General features: G+C 46.1%; 1 protein-coding gene across 1 annotated transcript; it reads left to right on the top strand.

Annotated features, from left to right (window-relative positions):
* Nucleotides 1-658: 658 nt before the first annotated feature.
* Nucleotides 659-14,785, top strand: LOC136114726 (3-ketoacyl-CoA thiolase, mitochondrial-like). The gene is made up of 10 exons (XM_065860217.2): nt 659-744; nt 4,419-4,585; nt 6,135-6,263; nt 8,028-8,144; nt 9,638-9,785; nt 9,916-10,091; nt 10,889-11,018; nt 12,711-12,781; nt 12,996-13,150; nt 14,134-14,785. Exons 1-10 carry the CDS (start codon nt 729-731, stop codon nt 14,216-14,218), a joined length of 1,194 nt encoding a protein of 397 aa, XP_065716289.1. The 5' UTR covers nt 659-728; the 3' UTR covers nt 14,219-14,785.
* The last annotated feature ends 5,977 nt before the right edge of the window (nt 14,786-20,762 follow it).

The raw sequence follows: 20,762 nt of genomic DNA, 5'->3' as shown, positions 1-20,762 counted from the left end.
TTAAGGCTTTAAAAGGTGTAGGAGTTAGAACTTAATGAAGGTGTATTGTGAGCTAATTAGAAACTAATTAAAGGTGGAATCTTCTGAGCTGTTGTTGATGAATGAAGGGGATGTGGTGCCAGGTAAATCAATGGCAGAGAGAGGAAAAAATAGCATAAAATCTGCCTATTTTAAATATAAAGTTGCGTGTTGCTGTGTGAATAGATTCATTAAACCATTGCAATTATATAGGGGAAGCTGCTGAACGATTATTTTGAATCAAACATTGTATTATTTGCAGGAAAACAGTACAAAATTGATGAAACTTAAACTGAATGAAGACAACTTTTCTTCGTATGCAAATTATACTCATCTGCCAGACAGTCTTAGGTTTTACCCACCCAAATCATACCTCAACGTGTATTTTTTTTCCAAAAACACCTTTGAAAAGGTTCTTTTTTTGTGGATTCTTCTGAGAAAAGTCCAACTTTTAACGGGATGAAGGTTGGAAACAGGGCGAAGCACCTCAGCGCGCCAAACCGCCATTAAAGCCGCTCCAAGGGCCGAACCCTCAGGGTCTGAGGTAACTTTTCCCCATAAAACCTTCCCCACGGCACCCGCGGAATTCAGCCGCGGATGGTGGGGGTGGAATATATTTAAAATACCTTAAAAAGTGGTGGTTTCACTCCGCCCCCAGCGTAATCAATGTGCGGAGGGGCAGGCGCAGGCGCGGCGGGAGCGGAGCGGCCATGGCGCTTCTGAGGGGTGAGGCTCCATAAACCTCGCCGGGTTCCTCTCACTCAACCCCGGCGGGTTCCTTGCGGTTCCCCGGTGCTTCCCCGGTGCTTCCCCGCTACCGGGTGGGGGTTGTGGGGCTCCCCAGGGAGGGTGGTGTGGCCACCGGGTACGGAGGGGACAACGGGACCCGGGCTGGTTCTGTCATGGCGGGCGGGTCTGAGGTAAAGGTGACGGGCGGTGCTTGACTTGCTGCAGCGCTTAAGCCACTTGTGGTAGAAATAAACCCAGATTTTATCCACTTAGCTTTAATATATACGCAAACATTGCATCTATATGTCAGCTAACTATCCATATTTGCGTGCTGTGACTAGAAGTGACACTTAATAACTTGAACTTTTGTCACATCCACCCCCCCTGTGTCAGCGCTAACGGTTAAAACAAAACACCAACAAGCATTTTGTGGGAAGAAATGCTTTCCGCTTTACGCGCTTTAAATGTTATGCCTCTTAAAAATGCCATAAATACGTCCCGATCTTCTTTAAAAGCAAAATTGGAGCGTGGTGAAATTGTGCTTTTTATCTGTTTGACAGGGTTTTGCTGTTTGGCGGCTGGTACTTAAATAATAACGTGTATATAATCACAGCTTGAGGCTTCAGGGCTGAGAGCCTGTCTAGTGTAATTTAATTCTGTCATTCTCTTTGGTGTAATTAGTGTAATTTCATATTATTCCCCTGAACTGATAATACAGAGCAGCTTTGTTCGGTGTTAGTTTCCTGTGCCTATTTCAGAATCTTCTCTCTTGCAATGATGTTTTTTATACGCAGTTAATTCTTTGGGGAGGTTAACAGTTGTTTTTTAAGCCTTTAAAAGACGATCTGATGAAATATTGCAATACTGGAGGGTTAAGGGATATTTCAGACTTACAACAGCCTGTTTGGCCGTGGGTGATTAACAAAACCTCATTAAAAGAAGCCTTGAACTGAGTGTTTGCTGAGGATTCACAGTGACCTTTGCTTTCTAGCCCTAAAAGTTTCCTTATCCCGGTGTATTCCGCTTTCATCCCATGTTTTATCACCTTGGAAAATTGCAGAGGCTCTGGAAATCTTGCTATGTAATGTAGGTTAATACTAATTAATGGCGATTTAGAGCTGTTGGAGAGCATGGGATCTTTTATTTGGAGGTGTCTTTCCAATCAAGCAAAAATAGGAAGGCTCTGCAGTAATAATCCTTAAAAAAAAGTCCTTATGGGAAAGGCTCTGTGCTCATTTATAATCAACACAGGTTATACCACTTCTTTTTCCCTTAGAGATTTAAGGTTTTAAAGGGAGATGTTATTGTGAAAGCTGAAGGGCAAAGTTCCATCCTCACCCTCAATCTATTCAGCAAATAACGCGAATAAGCGACAAAAGGGAGGAGAACGAGTTCTTTTCGTTTGCTCCGCAGCAAAGCTTTGTGACCAAAGCTTTGTTTTACAAGCATCGTTAACATTTGCTGGAGTCTCAAAGGGAACATTCGATAAATTATTGTTAATACAAACCATTTGGGATAATTAAATAAAACCGGCTGCTGTAAGTTTCAATCTATCAGCTGGGAACTACTCCTGAAGTGACTGTGTTGAACACGCTCGTTTTACTTAAATAAATTCATTAATTCATCCTGATATTTGTTACAGATATTAGGGGTTCACATGCTATTTATTAAGAGTTTTCAGCTTTTTTTCCAGAAAAAAATATGCATAACCCAAGTGAAAAAAAACCAAATCAATGGATTAAGAATTGTTTTGGATTAAAATGAATGATTTGCTGGCATCTGTTGAATGAAGAGGGAAAAATGATGATGGATATAACGTATACGAGGGATCCGTTCCGAGCAGTTGTTCCCAACCTGGGTACAGGACCTTCCCCGCATCACCCCCTTTGCTGCTTTTCACACCTCTGAATATACCGTAACCTCTTGAGATCGATATTTGTAGTGATTGTGGAGCTCCCTTTGCACTTAAACCCCTGAAAAGTGACCTTTTTAGATGTATAAATTAGCAGCTATTTATTCTTTTGAGGAAATATATTCTGCCTTTTGGTAGTTTTGCAATATTTACTGTGTCAGTGTAAGGGATCAACAGCGCATTTATAATGTGTTACTTTGTTTTCCTCTTTTCATGGCTTCAAAACCCATTCACTCCTATCTTTTAGCTGCATTTCTTGCTTAAATTATCCCCCAGATAATGAGTGTATTAATTGCCTGCTCCAGGTTTTAACATTGTATTCAGGTTGTGAGTGTGACCTTGACCAGTTCTTTTATATAAATCGCACAGCCTGGGATCCAAATACAGAAGAAGAAGAGAACCCTCCCCCTGAAAATCAACCCAACAAAATAATCTGCATTACAGACCTGAAAACAGCACTTACAAGCTGCTTACCACCTGCATTCTTGTATCTATTTCTCCTTCTAATGTTACTTAATATAACCGGGGATGTTTCGTGGCTCTGTTGTTTAACTGGGGGAAAGTTCACAAACGCAGCGCACGTGTTTTCGCACGCGGGAGCAGCGACGCTGTGCCAAGATATTGGGTTTGGTTCAAAGGCGGCTTTTCCAGAGCTGAAATTCCGCTTCTGGCCAACGCGTTTGTCCGTGGATTTGGATCCAAAATATCTGGGCCTGTTGTTTTTTTTTTTCAAGTTGCTTTCTGGAATCTTCCTTGTTTTGCTTTCTGACCGTTGATTCTGCATGCTTTATAGTCATAGAATCATTTTGGTTGGAAAAGACCCTCAAGATCATCAAGTCCAACTGTTAACCCAACCCTGGCGCTAACCGATGTCACTAAGAACCTCATCTATGTGTCTGTTCAACCCCTCCAGGGATGGTGACTCCAGCACTGCCCTGGGCAGCCTGTTCCAATGCCCCACAGCCCTTTGGGGAACAAATTGTTCCCCAGATCCAACCTCAACCTCCCCTGGCGCAACCTGAGGCCGTTTCTTTGTGTCCCTGTCTCCCCTCAGCTCCTGTTCTCCAGCTGAACCCCCCAGGTCCCTCAACCGCTCCCATCACACTTGTGCTCCAGCCCCTTCCCCAGCTCCGTTCCCTTCACTCCACTCGCTCCAGCACCTCAAGGCCTTTCTTGGCGTGAGGGGCCCAAAACCACCCCCAGGATTCATGGTTTGGCCTCCCCAGGTCCCAGCACAGGGACGGTCGCTGCCCTGGGCCTGCTGGCCACACCAGTGCTGGTCCCAGCCAGGATGCTGGTGGCCTCTTGGCCACCTGGGCACACTCTGGCTCACATCCAGACGCTGTCACCAACACCCCAGCTCCTTTCCAGCCACTCTTCCCTGACCCTACAGCATCCATGGGCTTGTTGTGACCCAAGTGCAGGACCCAGCACTTGGCCTTGTTGAACCTCAGACAATCGGCCTCAGCCCATTGATGCAGCTGGTCCAGATCCCTCTGTAGAACCTGCCCACCCTCCAGCGCATCAACACTCCCACCCAACTTGGTGCCATCTACAAACTCACTGAGGGTGCACTCAAATCATTGATAAAAATACCTATACCCTATTGATAAAGCTCTATATATTGTATATCTTATCCATCTTGAACTGTGTGCGTTCACATTTGTTTGATTTACAACTACTTCTGGATTTAGGACGTCACCCGCTTAGGATGGGGATTCGCTGTTGGTTATCTGACTAACTCTCACTCCTCTCGCAGGCGTGTTCATCGTCGCGGCGAAGCGAACGCCGTTCGGGGCCTACGGAGGTTTGCTGAAGGATTTCAGCGCCACCGACCTGACGGAAATCGCCGCTCGGGCCGCGCTGGCCGCCGGCAAAGTCTCTCCCGAGATCATCGACAGCGTCATCGTCGGCAACGTCATACAGGTTGGTAGCTTGGAAAATTCGCTGGTCAGCAGCGATTTTATTCATCCTCTGGTCCTATACGTAGTTACCTATGGTTTGCAGCCAAGAATAAGCCAAAGGGGTGGAAATTAAGTGGGTTAGTAGCGTTTATAGTGTTATGTTTCATGTTTAAGGGACGTACCCACATGATTTATATTATTGGAAGCAATCAAAGCGCTTGTTATATACAGAGCACCAACATTGCAAAACTGCCTTTACCCGCATATTAGGGTTAGGATTGGGATATTAGGATTAGGGTTTTGTTTTAAGCAACACAGCAAAGAGCATTTCTGGTTTGGTTTTGCTTTGTATTCTGACTTTACCATTATTAAGGGCAGACGGGCTTATTTTGCCCTGGGTGTTTCAAGGGTCCAGAAGAGCCAAGTTACACAACTTTTGTGAGAAGTGAACAAACTTGCAGCGTTTCTTCTTGATTTTCAGCCTAAAGTGTAGCTTGTGATTCTACAGCTGCCATCTCGGCTTCTTTTTGGGTTTCTTAAGAACTGATTGTGGCCTAGAAAAAGAAACGCCGTCCAAATTTCTTACATGGCGGCACCCAGAGGTTGATTTAAGGGACAACAGAGTCCAAACCAACTTTTATTAAACCGTATTAGCGCGTAACTCCAAGAGATTGCGCACAAGGGGCGGGCCTGGGCGAGAATCCCGTTTTATAGCCTGATCAGATCTGACTGTGGGCATTCCAGAAGCTTCTCTGCACCCCCACAATGGCTGTGGGGTGGCCCTGAAGCTTCCAAACATCCCCACACTGGCTGTGGGTGCCCAGCGGCTCCCTGGCGCCTCCACACTCTTCTCCTAAGGGCCCTGGCCAGGGTGCTCTGGGGCCAAACAAAAGAAACTGTAGCAGAGAGAGAGGGAGATGTGTCTGCTCCTTCCATGATGAAGAAGAGAGGGAGGGATTTGCATTCTACCACAAATGCTTTCACATAAAAAATAGCGTTCTCCTAATAAAAACCAACCAACACCACCCAAATAAGTCTTTTCACGTTGAAATTACGTTTGGTTTATTTTTGCGTTGTGCTTCCCCATCCGATAGATTTTCTCTTTTTAGTCCTGGATTCCTTAGAAGTATTAAGTTTAAATGTATCACCATTAACTCTCTCTCAGCAGAAGTAGGTTGATTATTTTTTACATTGGACAGTAGCATTGTGCACAGAACTTTACCTTTATAATTCATATTATCTTAGGGTATGATCCCCAAGAACATGTTTTCTCTATTGGGAAAAGATCCCTTACAGTGCTGTTACCATTTTTTATTCCATACCTGTGCTCACCACATAAGAAAAAGGGAAAACATAAGACTCTTTAAGTTACTGATTTCCTTTTTAACATCTTTAGTCCCTTTCAGATCATATAGGATGGTGTGGTTTTGAAGTGCTCCTTCTCACAAGTAGGATTTCGGTTGAACATCCACCATCTTCTTGCAGTGATGTAATTACACCACGCTGCCTTTTCACCCGGAGTATTAAAGAAATCAGAGCGTAACGAACCCTTTTATTTGTTCTGCCAACAGAGCGCCGCGGATGGGATTTATATCGCGAGACACGCTGGGTTACGGGTGGGAGTTCCCGTCCCGGTTCCAGCCCTCACCGTCAACAGACTTTGTGGCTCTGGTTTCCAATCCATTGCCAACGGATGTCAGGTATAAAGCTCTTATTTTTTAATCTATATTAGTTATATATTCATCAATGATTTGGATGAGGGAATAGAGTGACTGTCAGCGAGTTTGCTGGTGACACCGAGCTGGGAGGAGTGGCTGACACTGGAAGCTGTGCTGCCATCAGAGACCTGGACAGGCTGGAGAGTTGAGCGGGGAAAATGGAATGGAACAGAACAAGGGCAGGTGTAGAGTCTTGAATGTGGGCAGGAACAACCCCAGGTTCCAGTGTAAGTTGGGGAATGAGCTGTTGGAGAGCAGTGAAAAGGGAGCTGGGGCCAACAGGGTGAGCATGAGCCAGCACTGGGCCCTTGTGGCCAGGAAGGCCAATGGTACCTGGGGTGGGTTAGAAGGGGGTGGTCAGTAGGTCAGAGAGGTTCTCCTGCCCCTCTGCTCTGCCCTGGGGAGACCACACCTGGAATCTTGTGTCCAGTTGTGGCCCCTCAGTTCCAGAAGGACAGGGAACTGCTGCAGAGAGTCCAGCGCAGCCACCAAGATGCTGAAGGGAGTGGAGCATCTCCCGGGTGAGGAAAGGCTGAGGGAGCTGGGGCTCTGGAGCTGGACAAGAGGACACTGAGGGGTGACCTCATTAATGGTTACAGATATATATAAAGGGTGAGTGTCAGGAGGATGGAGCCAGGCTCTTCTGGGTGACAACCAGTGATAGGACAAGGGGTAATGGGTTCAAACTGGAACACAAGAGGTTCCACTTAAATTTGAGAAGAAACTGGTGAGGGTGTCAGAGCCTGGCCCAGGCTGCCCAGGGAGGCTGTGGAGTCTCCTTCTCTGCAGACATTCAAACCCGCCTGGACACCTTCCTGTGGAACCTCAGCTGGGTGTTCCTGCTCCATGGGGGGATTGCACTGGATGAGCTTTCCAGGGCCCTTCAACCCCTGACATTCTGGGATTCTGGGATTATAACCTTTATCAGAGTGTTTACATCAGAAAAATATGTCGAAACATGTTCTTCATGTTTGGGATGAGGCTTAACGTGGATTTTTAGCTGCCACTGGTAGCGATTTCTGATTGTCCTGCATGGTTTTGTGAAGAAGCTCAGCCTCCACAGTGACATATTTTGTGGTTTGTCTTAAAAATCATCATCGTAGCTATTTTGGGTTCAATATAAGGAACACAACACCCAGTGAAATAGAGCTCAGCTGTGCAATAGTTGCATTTTGTGATCCTGTTTGTGTGAGTTGGAATTCCTGGGCATCAACTTCCACCTGATTATTGCTCATATTCTCACCTATATAAGCAGCAACCTGTGCTTTTTAAGTGTCTTTTTTCTAGTGCTTTCTGCAAAGGCCACACTGAATAAATCTGTTGGTGAATTTGACCACTTATATCAAAATTATGACACACAACACAACTACAGATTCTATTCCAAGATGCTTAAACGTGCACAAAGGTTTTAGTAACTATAGGAAGCATCTCAGTACAAATCAATCGTAGTAATTATTAACTAATCATCTGATGTCTATGGAGATAATTTCATCTGCTTCCATTCCAGTCTGCAAATAACTTGAACTGTCTGGTGGTGCATTTAGGAATTGGAGCTTTTAGGTTCTGTGCGCTTAATTAGACCCCGATCTTAATACCCTTTCATCAATATACGCATGACTAAGCTTGAATTTGTTCTGTGCGCGAGCGGCTTTGTAGGTGATGAGGTCTTTTCCTAAAATGGTTGTTCCTGTCTGACCAAACCGGCAAATTAAATCCTAAATCTGGTTGTTTTTTTTCTCTTAACAGGAAATTTGCCTTAACGACTCCGAAGTTGTTCTGTGTGGCGGAGCTGAAAATATGAGCCAGGCTCCTTACGCAGTTCGAAACATTCGATTTGGAACCAGATTAGGAGCAGAACTCAAGGTCTAGTAGTTTTTCTTTTGGTTTTTACAGCTATTGAGGGTAGAAATGGGTAAATAAACCAGTAGAGAATAAATACCTCCAAGCTGTAAGCTTCTCTGAATTCTAAAAGTGATCAATTGCAATTAAATGCATCGCCATTATCTTCTGAAGTTAAATCCATAGTGAATACAGTGGGAAATTTGCAGCAGGATCTGCTAATCACCATTTATTCAGTGGGTCAGGGTTGGCTCTGGTTCTGTTGAACATCTTCATTGATGATTTAGATGAGGGGATTGAGACCATCAGCAGCAAATTTGCTGACAACACCAAGTTGGGAGGGAGTGTGGAGCTGCTGGAAGGCAGGAGGGCTCTGCACAGGGATCTGGATTCCAATGGGATGAAGTTCACCAAGGCCAAGTGGCGGGTCCTGCACTTTGGCCACAAGAACCCCCTGCAGCGCTCCAGGCTGGCACAGAGTGGCTGGAGAGCAGTCAGGCAGAAAGGGACCTGGGGGGACTCATGGACAGGAAGCTCAACAGGAGCCACCAGTGTGCCCAGGTGGCCAAGAAGGCCAATGGTGTCCTGTCCTGTATCCAAAGCGGCGTGGTCAGCAGGCCAAGGGCAGTGATCCTTCCCCTGTGCTCTGCATTGGGGAGGCCACACCTGGAGTGTTGTGTTCAGTTCTGGGCCCCTCAGCTCAGGAAAGAGATTGAAGTGCTGGAGCGGGTCCAGAGAAGAGCAACAAGACTGGGGAAGGGACTTGAGCACAAGCCCTACGGGGAGAGGCTGAGGGAGCTGGGCTTGTTCAGTCTGGAGCAGAGGAGGCTTAGAGGTGAGCTCAGCACTCTCTAGAACCACCTGAAGGGCAGTTCTAGTCAGGGGGGGATTGGGCTCCTCTCCCAGGCACTCAGCAATAGGACAAGTGGGCTTAAACTTAAATTTAGGCTGGAGATTAGAAAGCAATTCTTCACAGAGAGAGTGGTCAGGCATTGGAATGGCTGCCCAGGGAGGTGCTGGACTCACCGGCCCTGGAGGTTTTTAACCTGAGATTGCCCATGGCACTTAGTGCCATGATCTGGTCAACGGACTGGAGTTGGCCCAAGGGTTGGACTTGGTGATCTCTGAGCTCTTTTCCAACCCAGTCCATTCTGTGTAACATCAAAATGCTGAATTAGGATATTTCGGTGTTTTTTCTACACTGTTTTTCTATTACGACAGAAAGGCAGATGCGTTTTCTCATAGATCTCTAATAAATAGTTTATGCAGGAGTGAAATACGAAGAATCATTGGCTTTCCCAAACCTCTCGGGGTTGTGAGTGGGAAGAATCACACTAGAGCCCAATGTAGATTAATTAAAATAATGCACAACACTTTCACAATAAATTTGTTTTAATTCAAATAAAATACCTGTAGGTAACCCGAGTTAATTCTACAAAGCGCCGCCAGTTTCCAAGAAGGCGCTGGCTAACGAGAAATGTTAATAATAAATAATATTCTATCCAATTTTCATGCAGCTGGAAGACACGTTGTGGGCCGGCCTAACAGATACGCACGTTAAACTCCCTATGGCGCTTACGGCTGAAAATCTGGCCGCAAAATACAACATCACGCGGGAGGACTGTGACCGATACGCTCTCAAAACCCAACAGAGGTGTAAAGCTGGTCAGTCAATTTAAGAATGGAAGCGTTTCTGTTATAACTTCAAATCTAATCTGTTTTTAGCACTGATTGGAACGGTTTGTACGTTTTATGTAGCTTGTGCATCTCGGCGTAATCCTTTTTGCGCTTACAGCTCAGGACGCCGGTTACTTTAACGCTGAGATGGCACCGATTGAAGTGAAAACGAGAAAGGGGAAAGAAACTGTGGAAAAGGATGAGCACCCCAAACCCCAGACCACCCCGGAACAGCTGGCAAAGCTCCCGTGTGTGTTTAAAAAGGACGGGACGGTCACTGCCGGGAACGCTTCGGTGAGTACATCAAGGCCTTGGCTCCTGAAAGCGTCACCTTGAGCGCTCTCCAAATTCATTGTCGCCGCGTTGATGTCTCACTGAACCACATTTGGCTCTTGATGAAAATCAAGTCTAATTCTGGAATTAAATGGCCAGGATTAACCCTCCCGGCCTCTAAATGGCAGGGGATCCTTCAGTCCGCTCCTATAATTTGGTTCTGTGGATTGTCGCTGGGCCTTTAGTGAGTCCTTAACGCTCCTCATCAGCCTCTAATGATGCAGTTGCTGCCTGTGTAGGATTAGCCCTTCTGCTTTCTTTTGGGGGCAATGATTACTGAATATTTGCTTTACAAATCAGCAGGCATGAGGCTGCTGCTCATCTTTTACCACCTTTAGTATCCTCTGTGTCCAAACCACGTTTTGTTCTTACCCAGAGCGCTTAGCATCGCTGTTCCTCTTACAGTCATTACCTTAATCGATTGATTAATGTTCTTTGGGCCAGAAGTACCACTGTAATTGTATAATTCCTGTCCAAAATAAGCGTTGGTGTCTGTATTAATATTATACACCATAAATAGTGTTCTTGTCAGTCTACAGGTTGATGTTTCCAGTGTAAGGGAGGCTTCAAGTGGCAAAAATGCTTCTAAACCATTGAAATGAATTAGACACCTACATTTATCTCTCGTAATCCACAGAATAGTGGAAGACCATGGTTTTGAATAAACGCTACTAATTGTCTGTTAAATAGTAATGTCCTGGACTCAAGCGTCAGGGTTTCTTTTCTCCACTTAAGATGCTTTTCTCTCTCATTCCAAGGGGGTGTGCGATGGAGCTGGTGCTGTCATCATTGCCAGTGAATCGGCCCTAAAGAAGCACAGTCTTACTCCTCTGGCGCGAGTAGTCGCGTATCACGCGTCTGGCTGCGACCCTTCCATCATGGGCATCGGTGAGTTGTGGCTCCAGAGCCCCAGCTCCCTCAGCCTTTCCTCACCTGGGAGATGCTCCACTCCCTTCAGCATCTTGGTGGCTGCGCTGGACTCTCTGCAGCAGTTCCCTGTCCTTCTGGAACTGAGGGGCCACAACTGGACACAAGATTCCAGGTGTGGTCTCCCCAGGGCAGAGCAGAGGGGCAGGAGAACCTCTCTGACCTACTGACCACCCCCTTCTAACCCACCCCAGGTACCATTGGCCTTCCTGGCCACAAGGGCCCAGTGCTGGCTCATGGTCACCCTGCTGGCCCCAGGACCCCCAGCTCCCTTTCCCCTACGCTGCTCTCTAATAGTTCATTCCCCAACTTACACTGGAACCTGGGGTTGTTCCTGCCCAGATTCAAGACTCTACACTTGCCCTTGTTCTATTTCATTCCATTTTCCCTGCCCAGCTTTCCAGCCTGTCCAGGTCTCTGATGGCAGCACAGCTTCCAGTGTCACCACTCCTCCCAGCTTGGTGTCACCAGCAAACTCGCTGACAGTCACTCTATTCCCTCAACCAAATCATTGATGAATATATTGAACAATACTGGTCCCAGTACTGCCCCCTGAGGCACTGCACTGGATCCAGGCCTCAACTGGACTCTGCCCCATTGCCCACGACTCTCTGGCTTCTTCCCTTCAGCCAGTTCACGCTCCACCTCACTCCCCGCTCATCCAGACCGCACTCCCTCAGTTCAGCTGTGAGGATGCTGTGGGACACTGTGCCAAATCCCTCACTCAAGTCAAGGCAGACCACGTCCACCGCTCTGCCATCATCCATCCATCTTGTTATGTCCTCGTAAAAGTCAATGAGGTTGGTCAAGCACCACTTCCCCTTGGTGAAGCCGTGTTGACTGCCCCTAATGACCCTCTTATCCCTGATACGCCTTGAGGTGGCATCAAGGATAAGTCGTTCCATCACTTTCCCAGGGATGGAGAGGCATCTTAGATTTTATACTTTTGATGTAACAGCGTTGAGCAGCGTTTAAATATCACAAAGGAAGGAAAGGGAGGCTGCAGTGTGCCGAGTGAAGGCTTTTGTGTATTTACTACAGATCATTACTCACAGGGACCGATTTACTCCTCGCTTTGGCTGAAGGGCTACGTGTGGTACCTATAACATTAGCTCTTTTAGTCCCCCACCTTTTCCTCTCAATGTTTTTTAAACCCAGTTCTCTCCTGAAATTCACTTTAATTTCTATAAGCTTTAATTCCCGTAATGAAATGTGTAGCTCTGATTTGTCTTCCTCGCCGCTTGTTGAAGGCGTTTTGGCTCCATGCACCCCTTTCAGTTGCTCAAGCTAAGATGATAAATGGCAACTTTCTTCCAGAGAACGGTTTTATTGCCAAACTCTCTAATATTCTCAAAAGAAAAAGATCTTACTGGCTTTATTTGGCTGGGACCTGTGTCTAAAGGGACATTTTCTTGTTAGTTTTATTACCTAGAGGATTTTCCGTTATATTAAACCACCAAACCAACAATAACCGTAACTAAACACATGTCCGGCAACTCCAGAACAGCCTTTTTCTTTCTTGGATTCATTGCCTGCATAGAGGCTCATGGAATTGAGTCAGATGAGACTTTATGAACCTATTCTTACATATTTATAAGCTTTTATTATTGTTTTAATTTAATTTAACTAACTCTGCACACAATTTCCCAACAGGCCCTGTACCTGCGATCACCGAGGTTCTGAAGAAAGCAGGATTGACCCTGAAGGACATGGATTTGGTCGAGGTAAAGGAATTTAAACGTGAACGTGAGGTTACTCCTCATAGCTTGGCCTGGCAATCTGTGCAATGCCTGCATACGCTTTTATCAACACCATTTTTAACATTGACCTGGAGAAGAAAAAGGCCGCGTCGCGTTTCATCCCATGCGTGCAGGCGTCGCCGACAACTTGTGCGGAAAATCGGAGGCGAATGGTTTTATCGTTTCTCTGGTGTTTCAGGTGAACGAGGCGTTCGCACCGCAGTATTTAGCTGTCGAAAAGGTTTTGGGCCTTGACCCTGAAAAAACCAACGTCAACGGAGGTGCCATCGCCATAGGTCACCCTTTGGGCGCGTCGGGATCGCGGATCACAGCTCATCTGGTTCATGAATTGAGGTATTTTTAGTCTGCTTTCAGAAATTCTGTCTCTTTTGGCTTGCTTGATGGTAAAAAAGCCAGACCTTGTTTTCTACGGAAATATTTTAACATCGGTTGAGGTTGGATGATGTTTTTCTAGAAAAAGAACAACATACAGAATCCCAGAATGTCAGGGGTTGAAGGGACCTGGAAAGCTCATCCAGTGCAATCCCCCCATGGAGCAGGAACACCCAGCTGAGGTTCCACAGGAAGGGGTCCAGGCGGCTTTGAATGGCTGCAGAGAAGGAGACTCCACAGCCTCCCTGGGCAGCCTGGGCCAGGCTCTGACACCCTCACCAGGAACAAGTTTCTTCTCAAATTTAAGTGGAACCTCCTGTGTTCCAGTTTGTACCCATTGCCCCTTGTCCTATCACTGGTTGTCACCCAGAAGAGCCTGGCTCCATCCTCCCGACACTCCCCCTTTCCATATTGATCCCCATGAATGAGTCACCCCTCAGTGTCCTCTTGTCCAGCTCCAGAGCCCCAGCTCCCTCAGCCTTTCCTCACCTGGGAGATGCTCCACTCCCTTCAGCATCTTGGTGGCTGCGCTGGACTCTCTCCCTGTCCTTCTGGAACTGAGGGGCCACAACTGGACACAAGATTCCAGGTGTGGTCTCCCCAGGGCAGAGCAGAGGGGCAGGAGAACCTCTCTGACCTACTGACCACCCCCTTCTAACCCACCCCAGGTACCATTGGCCTTCCTGGCCACAAGGGCCCAGTGCTGGCTCATGCTCACCCTGCTGGCCCCAGGACCCCCAGCTCCCTTTTCACTGCTCTCCAACAGCTCATTCCCCAACTTACACTGGAACCTGGGGTTGTTCCTACCCAGATGCAAGACTCATCCTAAACCATCATATTTAATAGTACTTAGTTGCTAGCTAGTTTCCTTTCATACAATCAGGACAACAGCGACTGTCGTTTCATAAATAGAAATAATTTTCACTGTTCTTTTTTCCGTACAGGCGTCGTGGTGGGAAATACGCAGTTGGGTCGGCTTGCATTGGCGGCGGCCAAGGAATTGCTCTTGTCATCGAGAACACGGCCTGAGAGACGCTGGGAACTCCAACGCTGCCCAAATCGCTGATTTCCTGAGAAATTGCTGCCTTTTGCGGCGATAAAACGTCGCCGCCTTCATTTTGTGCCATTCCTGCAAGGTAAAGGAATAGCCGGGAAGTCTGAATTCCGAACAAAAAGATTAATCAATGTCTTTCGAAGCAAAGGAAGCGTAACGCCAATATAATTTCGCACTGATCAAGGATTTTGTGAAAGCCTCTTTTCAATCAGGGATAATGTAGGCAAAATTCTTTTCGTTTCCTGAGGAAATTGCCTGTTAAACTTTCACCAAACCTGCCTTAAAATAGCAGTCGGTGCAGCTCTAGAAGCAAATATTGTTTAAACTATTTTTCTTTCAGCTGCCGCTGCTGTCTGGCACGTGCACCTTTTTATTATCAGGAGATATCAATTTAATTGGAGACCTTCAGTAGGTACTGATTGTGGATTGTAACCTGTACCCGCTGTTGGCGAGGGAAGAAGAAAATGAGCAAAAGCTGAGATTCCCATTGTGCCTCCCAAAAGAACAATAAATATAAGAGGAAAAAAAAGGGGTGGGTGTTATTTATTTGGTTCACTTGTTATTTATTTTGTTGGTGAGTGGGTGGTTGGTTGGGTTGTTTGGTGGCTGGGTGGTTGGCTGGTTGGTTGGGTCGTTTGGTGGCTGGTTGGTTGGTTGGTTGGGTCGTTCGGTGGTTGGTTGGTTGGGTCGTTTGGTGGTTGGTTGGTTGCGTTGTTGGTTGGTTGGTTGGTTGGGTCATTTGGTGGCTGGTTGGCTGGTTGGTTGGTTGGTTGGGTCGTTTGGTGGCTGGTTGGTTGGTGTGGTGGTTGGGTCGTTTGATGGCTGGTTGGGTGGTTGGTTGGGTCGTTTGGTGGCTGGTTGGTGGTTGTGGTGGTTGGTTGTTGTGGTGGTTGGTTGTTGTGGTGGTTGGTTGTTGTGGTGGTTGGTTGGTGTGGTGGTTGGTTGGTGTTGTGGTTAGTTGGGTCATTTGGTGGCTGGTGTGGTTGGTTGGGTGTGGTGGTTGGTTGGTTGGTGTGGTGGGTGGTGTGGTTGGTTGGTGTGGTGGGGGGTGTGGTGGTTGGTTGGGTGTGGTGGTTGGTTGGGTGTGGTGGTTGGTTGGGTGTGGTGGTTGGTTGGTGTGGTGGTGTGGTGGCTGGCTGGTTGGTTGGTGTGGTGGCTGGTTGGTTGGTTGGTGTGGTGGTTGGTTGGTGTGGTGGTTGGTTGGGTCATTTGGTGGCTGGTGTGGTTGGTTGGGTGTGGTGGTTGGTTGGTGTGGTGGTGTGGTGGCTGGCTGGTTGGTTGGTGTGGTGGTTGGTTGGTGTGGTGGTTGGTTGGGTCATTTGGTGGCTGGTGTGGTTGGTTAGGTGTGGTGGTTGGGTGGTGTGGTGGTTGGTTGGGTCATTTGGTGGCTAGTGTGGTTGGTTGGTGTGGTGGCTGGTTGGTGTGGTGGCTGGTTGGTTGGTTTGGTGGTTGGTTGATTGCTTTTCTTTGTTGTTTTCTTCATTTTAAAAGTAACCCACTGAGAACTGTTACTTTAAGCCAGTGTTTGTTTTCCAATAGGCTGTTTTCCCTGCCTGAGGTAGAACTGGTATTTACTGGATAGTTTCTAGAGATTTCTAGTAAATCTGCCAGCCTTTCACGAAGGGGAGCAGTTGCACCTCATTGCATTGCCGTGCCGTGACTGCAAAAATACAGCAACTCATCGCTTCATTTCTTCTGCGAGTACCATCTCTTTGGGCCACGTAACGCGGGGCTGTTCTCACCTCATTTGCCAAGCGCACATCTCACCTCTTGCAGGCGCTGGAGTTCAAGTTATGAATCGTTTGACGTAACGTAGATGCCGTTTGGATGAATTGAGATCTCGGGAACAACTCGTAGCTTGCTCCAAAAAACAAACAGCTGCCCTAAGGCAACAACCAGATGTTCATCTGGCACAATATCTTTTTCTACTGTATCTTAAGTTAGTGGTACTGAGGTTTCTCTCTTCAAGATACCATTGCCGCGCTGATTTTATAAAGCAAGATGCTTTCTTAGCTCTGTAAGAACCAATTCCCTTTTCCTTCTGGACTGTGGGTAATCATTGAACTCTTGTTTTCAGAGAACTGGCCGCGGTTTTTCCAGGATCCCGTCCCTGTGTAGATACAGTTGTTTCAGAGCTCATCACCACGTAGGTACAGTAAAGAATGATCCCTTCATACGCCTTATTTTGCACTTAATGTTTTATTTCCCCTTTTTATCCCTCAGTTTTTTGAGAGCCGTGTGTAATTCTAGCTGTGCAAGTCAAATTTGGTCATTTTATATATATATATAATTATATATAAATATGTCACGCTGTTGACCTCACTTTCCGGGTCGCTTATGAATGTGTTATCATCGCAGACTCGTAAAGCAGCGTGAGATTTACTCTTCAATGTAGATGTAGCTTTCTACCACTGGATGGTGCATTTTCAACACCCTACAGATCTCACTCCTGTTATTACAAAGGTGTTTGTCCTCCATATGGTAACACAGCTTTTCTCACGAGTGTTTTTTTTAACCTTGAAACCAAATCATGCGAAATTTCAGGTCCCGTTTCTCCTTTTGTGTGTTTTAACCAAGCAGGTGCTGCAATACCAATGCGTATTTGCTATTACAGACCCCAGAGTCTTTATTGTTTTACAGAACGGGGATCAGAGGGGAAATTAATCCTCCTGAGTGTGCGTAAGTTAAAGGGTTAGTAACGGGGGTGCAGTTTTCCAAAACCAACTACAAGGATCTAGTGCTAATTTATCTACGTTTACATGAGAAATTAAATGTAACAGGTAGAGCGGAGCACAGGGTAAGTCAGAATTACACGAGACTGTTGGGTTTAGTTTCATAATGGGTGAGTATTTCTCAAAGGTAACGTTCTTAAATGTATTTAAGGCTACTCTTTGATAACAAATCCAGCTGTAGGGCTGGTAACGCTGTAGCCACAGGAATTAGAGGTCAAGCTCTAATCCACAGCTATTTGAAGTTCTTAGTGTGATCAATTCACCCTGGCAGGTATTAAGCTGGAGCAGCTCGTGTTTTGTCTCTTACTCTGATTCAGCAGAAGCCGGACTGCGTCTTCGCACCCAACCTGGCCTGAATCTCTTTTCTGCGACGTGAGGAATTGCCCGAGTGTGGCATTTAATGATTGTGAAACCACAGCTTGAATCTTCTCGAAAATTGAGACCTTAACGCAGGCAGCGAGCTGGGAGCTCAGGGTTTTAATAGAATCAGACGCTTCTCCAAGTTCCTCACTATATCCAAACACGTTTCTTCAGTGTTGAGCGATTATCTTCTATTTCACATATTTATCCCTAGCGGTGTGTTTATTGTAACTGTTGCCAGGGAGAAAAATCTTAATCCCTCTTTCTAAACATTTAGCTCAAGTATAAGATACACATGATAAAATCATTGTAGGAATATTTTACACTACAATGTTTTCCCCTCCTCTGCTGTGGTTATTTATAAATAGAGATTTTTCAGGTCTTGGAATTTGCAACATCAGGAAAGAGTGTGAAGAAGAAAACGTAATTTAAATACAGAAGGGAGATGGCAGAGCATTGAGAAATTGTGTTTACTGGACTTGTAATCACTGAATTGAGTATTAAACAACTCATTTGCTGCTCACAAGGCTCAAGGTTTTCACCTACACAAAACTGAAGTTATGCTCTTTTCAGGAAAAAATATATTCAGCAAACTCCAGAAACTTCTAAACCGTATTTTAAGAGTAATAATTCATCATATCTACAGTTGGTAAAGTTGGCTTAATTTGGAGAAAAACACGCAAAGTTGTGGTGGACGAAAAGCAGAATTTGGTGTTTGTGACTCTTACTCCAACAGTGGCAAGTGTGAGTATTCAAATACTTGAGATTCAGGGGAAAGTAGAAGGGAGTAGAGTATGGAGTAGACTGAGGTTTTGGTAGGGTATGGAGTAGACTGAGTTTGTGGTAGCGTATGGAGCAGACTTCAGTATGTGATAGAGTATGGAGCAGACTTCAGTATGTGGTAGAGTATGGCGTAGACTTGAGTATGAGGTAAAGTATGGAGTAGCCTTGAGTGTGGAGTGGACTGAGTATGTGGCAGAGTATGGAGTGGACTTGAGTATGGAGTGGGTTTGAGTATATGATAGAGTATGGAGTAGACTTGAGTGTGGAGTAGACTGAGTATGTAGTAGAGTATGGAGTAGACTTGAGTATGAACTTGAGGGTGGAGTAGACTTGAGTATGGAGTAGACTATGTGAAAGAGTATGGAGTAGACTGAGTATGTGGTAGAGTATGGAGTAGACTTGAGTATGGAGTAGACTGAATATGTGGTAGAGTATGGAGTAGACTTGAGTATTTGGTAGAGTATGGAGTAGACTTGAGTATGGAGTAGAGTATGTGGTAGAGTATGGAGTAGACTTGAGTATGGAGTAGAGTGTGGAGTAGACTGAGTATGTGGTAGAGTATGGAGTAGACTTGAGTATGGAGTAGACTGAATATGTGGTAGAGTATGGAGCAGACTTGGGTATGTGGTAGAGTATGGAGTAGACTGAGTATGTGGTAGAGTATGGAGTAGACTTGAGTATGGAGTAGACTGAATATGTGGTAGAGTATGGAGCAGACTTGAGTATGTGGTAGAGTATGGAGTAGACTTGAGTATGTGGTAGAGTATGGAGTAGACTGAGTAGGTGGTAGAGTATGAAGTAGACTTGAGTAGGTGGTAGAGTATGGAGCAGACTTGAGTATGAGGTAAAGTATGGAGTAGCCTTGAGTATGGAGTGGACTGAGTATGTGGCAGAGTATGGAGTGGACTTGAGTATGGAGTGGGTTTGAGTATATGATAGAGTATGGAGTAGACTTGAGTGTGGAGTAGACTGAGTATGGAGTAGAGTATGGAGTAGACTTGAGTATGAACTTGAGTGTGGAGTAGATTGAGTATGAGGTTCAGTATGGAGTAGGTTGAGCACGGAGTAAATTGAAGTTGAGGGGCAGGACAACTATGGATCTGAACCCTGTTGCCCACAGAGCGTGAGTTCCTCCAGGAACTTCAGAGTTTGTAGTAACTCGGTGACCGTGCCCTAGAGGAGTCAGATTCACAAGAACTTCATGTTGCTCAACACACCGTGTTGCGTGAGCTCTCTTAAAATAGCTTCCAGATCTCTCCGTGCTGGACATATGACTCTTGAACTTCAAAGCAGGGCTCCGCTTGTTGTTTCCCGTCGCTCCCACCTGTGTCATTTCAGTCTCAATCACCGGTTTCTGAGACGGGGAGGATTTCACCGTGACTCTCCTGGGAAGGAAGGGGGAGCGTCGGCGACTCCCAGCAGCGCACGTGTGATGGAGAAGAAGTCGCTTGAAGCTCTTATATCTTTTTTCTTCCCTTTTCCCCCTGTTTTCCCCTTGTTCACACTCCCTGTTGCTTAGACATTTGTGCAATTAGGTGGTCCAACTTCTAGTAGCCGCAGCGATACCTAATTGTGCCGCTGCTGGAATGAGATTGTGGTGAACTTAAACCTTGCGGACTTTGGCTTGAGCCCTGGGTTGAATTCAGGAGCAGAGCTCGGAGGTCAACTCCCGGCTAAAAGTTGAGCGGTAGAAAATGAGTTTCCTGTGAAATAAAGTACATGAGAATTCTGAAATGATTCACCGCGTGAGATGGGATCGTTTTGCTTGGAGAAGCCTCAGCTCCTAAAAATGGGGATGTGGCTGTTTTGCTGAAGCTTTAGGAGTGTTTGTGTGTCCTTACTGCTTTGTAGGTGCTTACTGATCTGGGTAACCGCTTGATTCATCCTGACCTGGCGCTTGAGCCCAGTTCTACTTCTGCACAACCGCACTGTGAGCACATTCTGAACCCGCATGAGGTAAGACGAGCTTACGTTGGCGTGTGTCGCGCTTACAAAGTCTGATTAAGAAATGAGTCTTCTCGGTGACCACTGGACAAATGCATTTGTTGTTTGTCCGAGGGGAAGTTTCATTTCTTAATGTTAAATTTATGATTTTTGAGGCCCGCACAGGCGTCGGTTTGGCGTGTTTTGAAGTGGCAACCAACGTGTGTTTGATACAACTAAAATCCTCGAGGTTACCAACCACCACCAATACGCTGAAGTTTATCAGGGTATTTGTTAAACTGCTGGAGAACTTGTAACTGTCCCTTTGTAGCCGTGAGATTTTGGCGTTAAAACCCACAGGGAGGACTCGTCCAAGGGAAAACAATGTTCTCCTGGTGGCGACTGTGTTTCGAAAAGTGTTTCGTGTGCTTTACAGAGGCGCTGACATTTTGATGGTCCCGCAGCCCAGGAGGTGAAGCATTGCTGCCTTTTGCAGGCGTCTTGGTTGTCTTCTCCAAGCTCTCCTTGTACTGAGGAGTAAAGGAGATCCCTCTCTTTAGGTCTCAACGCCCGGATGACAGAAGCACAGTTATTGCACGTATAGAAATATTGATGCTAAACATGGTGGGACTCATCCAGTCTCAGCTCTAAGGTTACGTGGTAGGAGAGCAGTTCAGTGCTAGAATAAGCAAAACTCTATATAATTTTTAGGAGTGGTTTA

This window comes from Patagioenas fasciata, chromosome Z (genome assembly GCF_037038585.1).
Source record: "Patagioenas fasciata isolate bPatFas1 chromosome Z, bPatFas1.hap1, whole genome shotgun sequence".
In the NCBI taxonomy this organism is placed as follows: Eukaryota; Metazoa; Chordata; class Aves; order Columbiformes; family Columbidae; genus Patagioenas; species Patagioenas fasciata.
This window is presented reverse-complemented; position numbering and strand designations above follow the sequence as displayed.

What these genes read in the sequence shown, in the direction of transcription:
- LOC136114726 (XM_065860217.2), top strand. An exon ending in TCACTGCCGGGAACGCTTCG is followed by an intron (nt 10,092 to 10,888) that starts GTGAGTACATCA and finishes TCTCATTCCAAG; the next exon opens with GGGGTGTGCGATGGAGCTGG. An exon ending in CCCTTCCATCATGGGCATCG is followed by an intron (nt 11,019 to 12,710) that starts GTGAGTTGTGGC and finishes ATTTCCCAACAG; the next exon opens with GCCCTGTACCTGCGATCACC.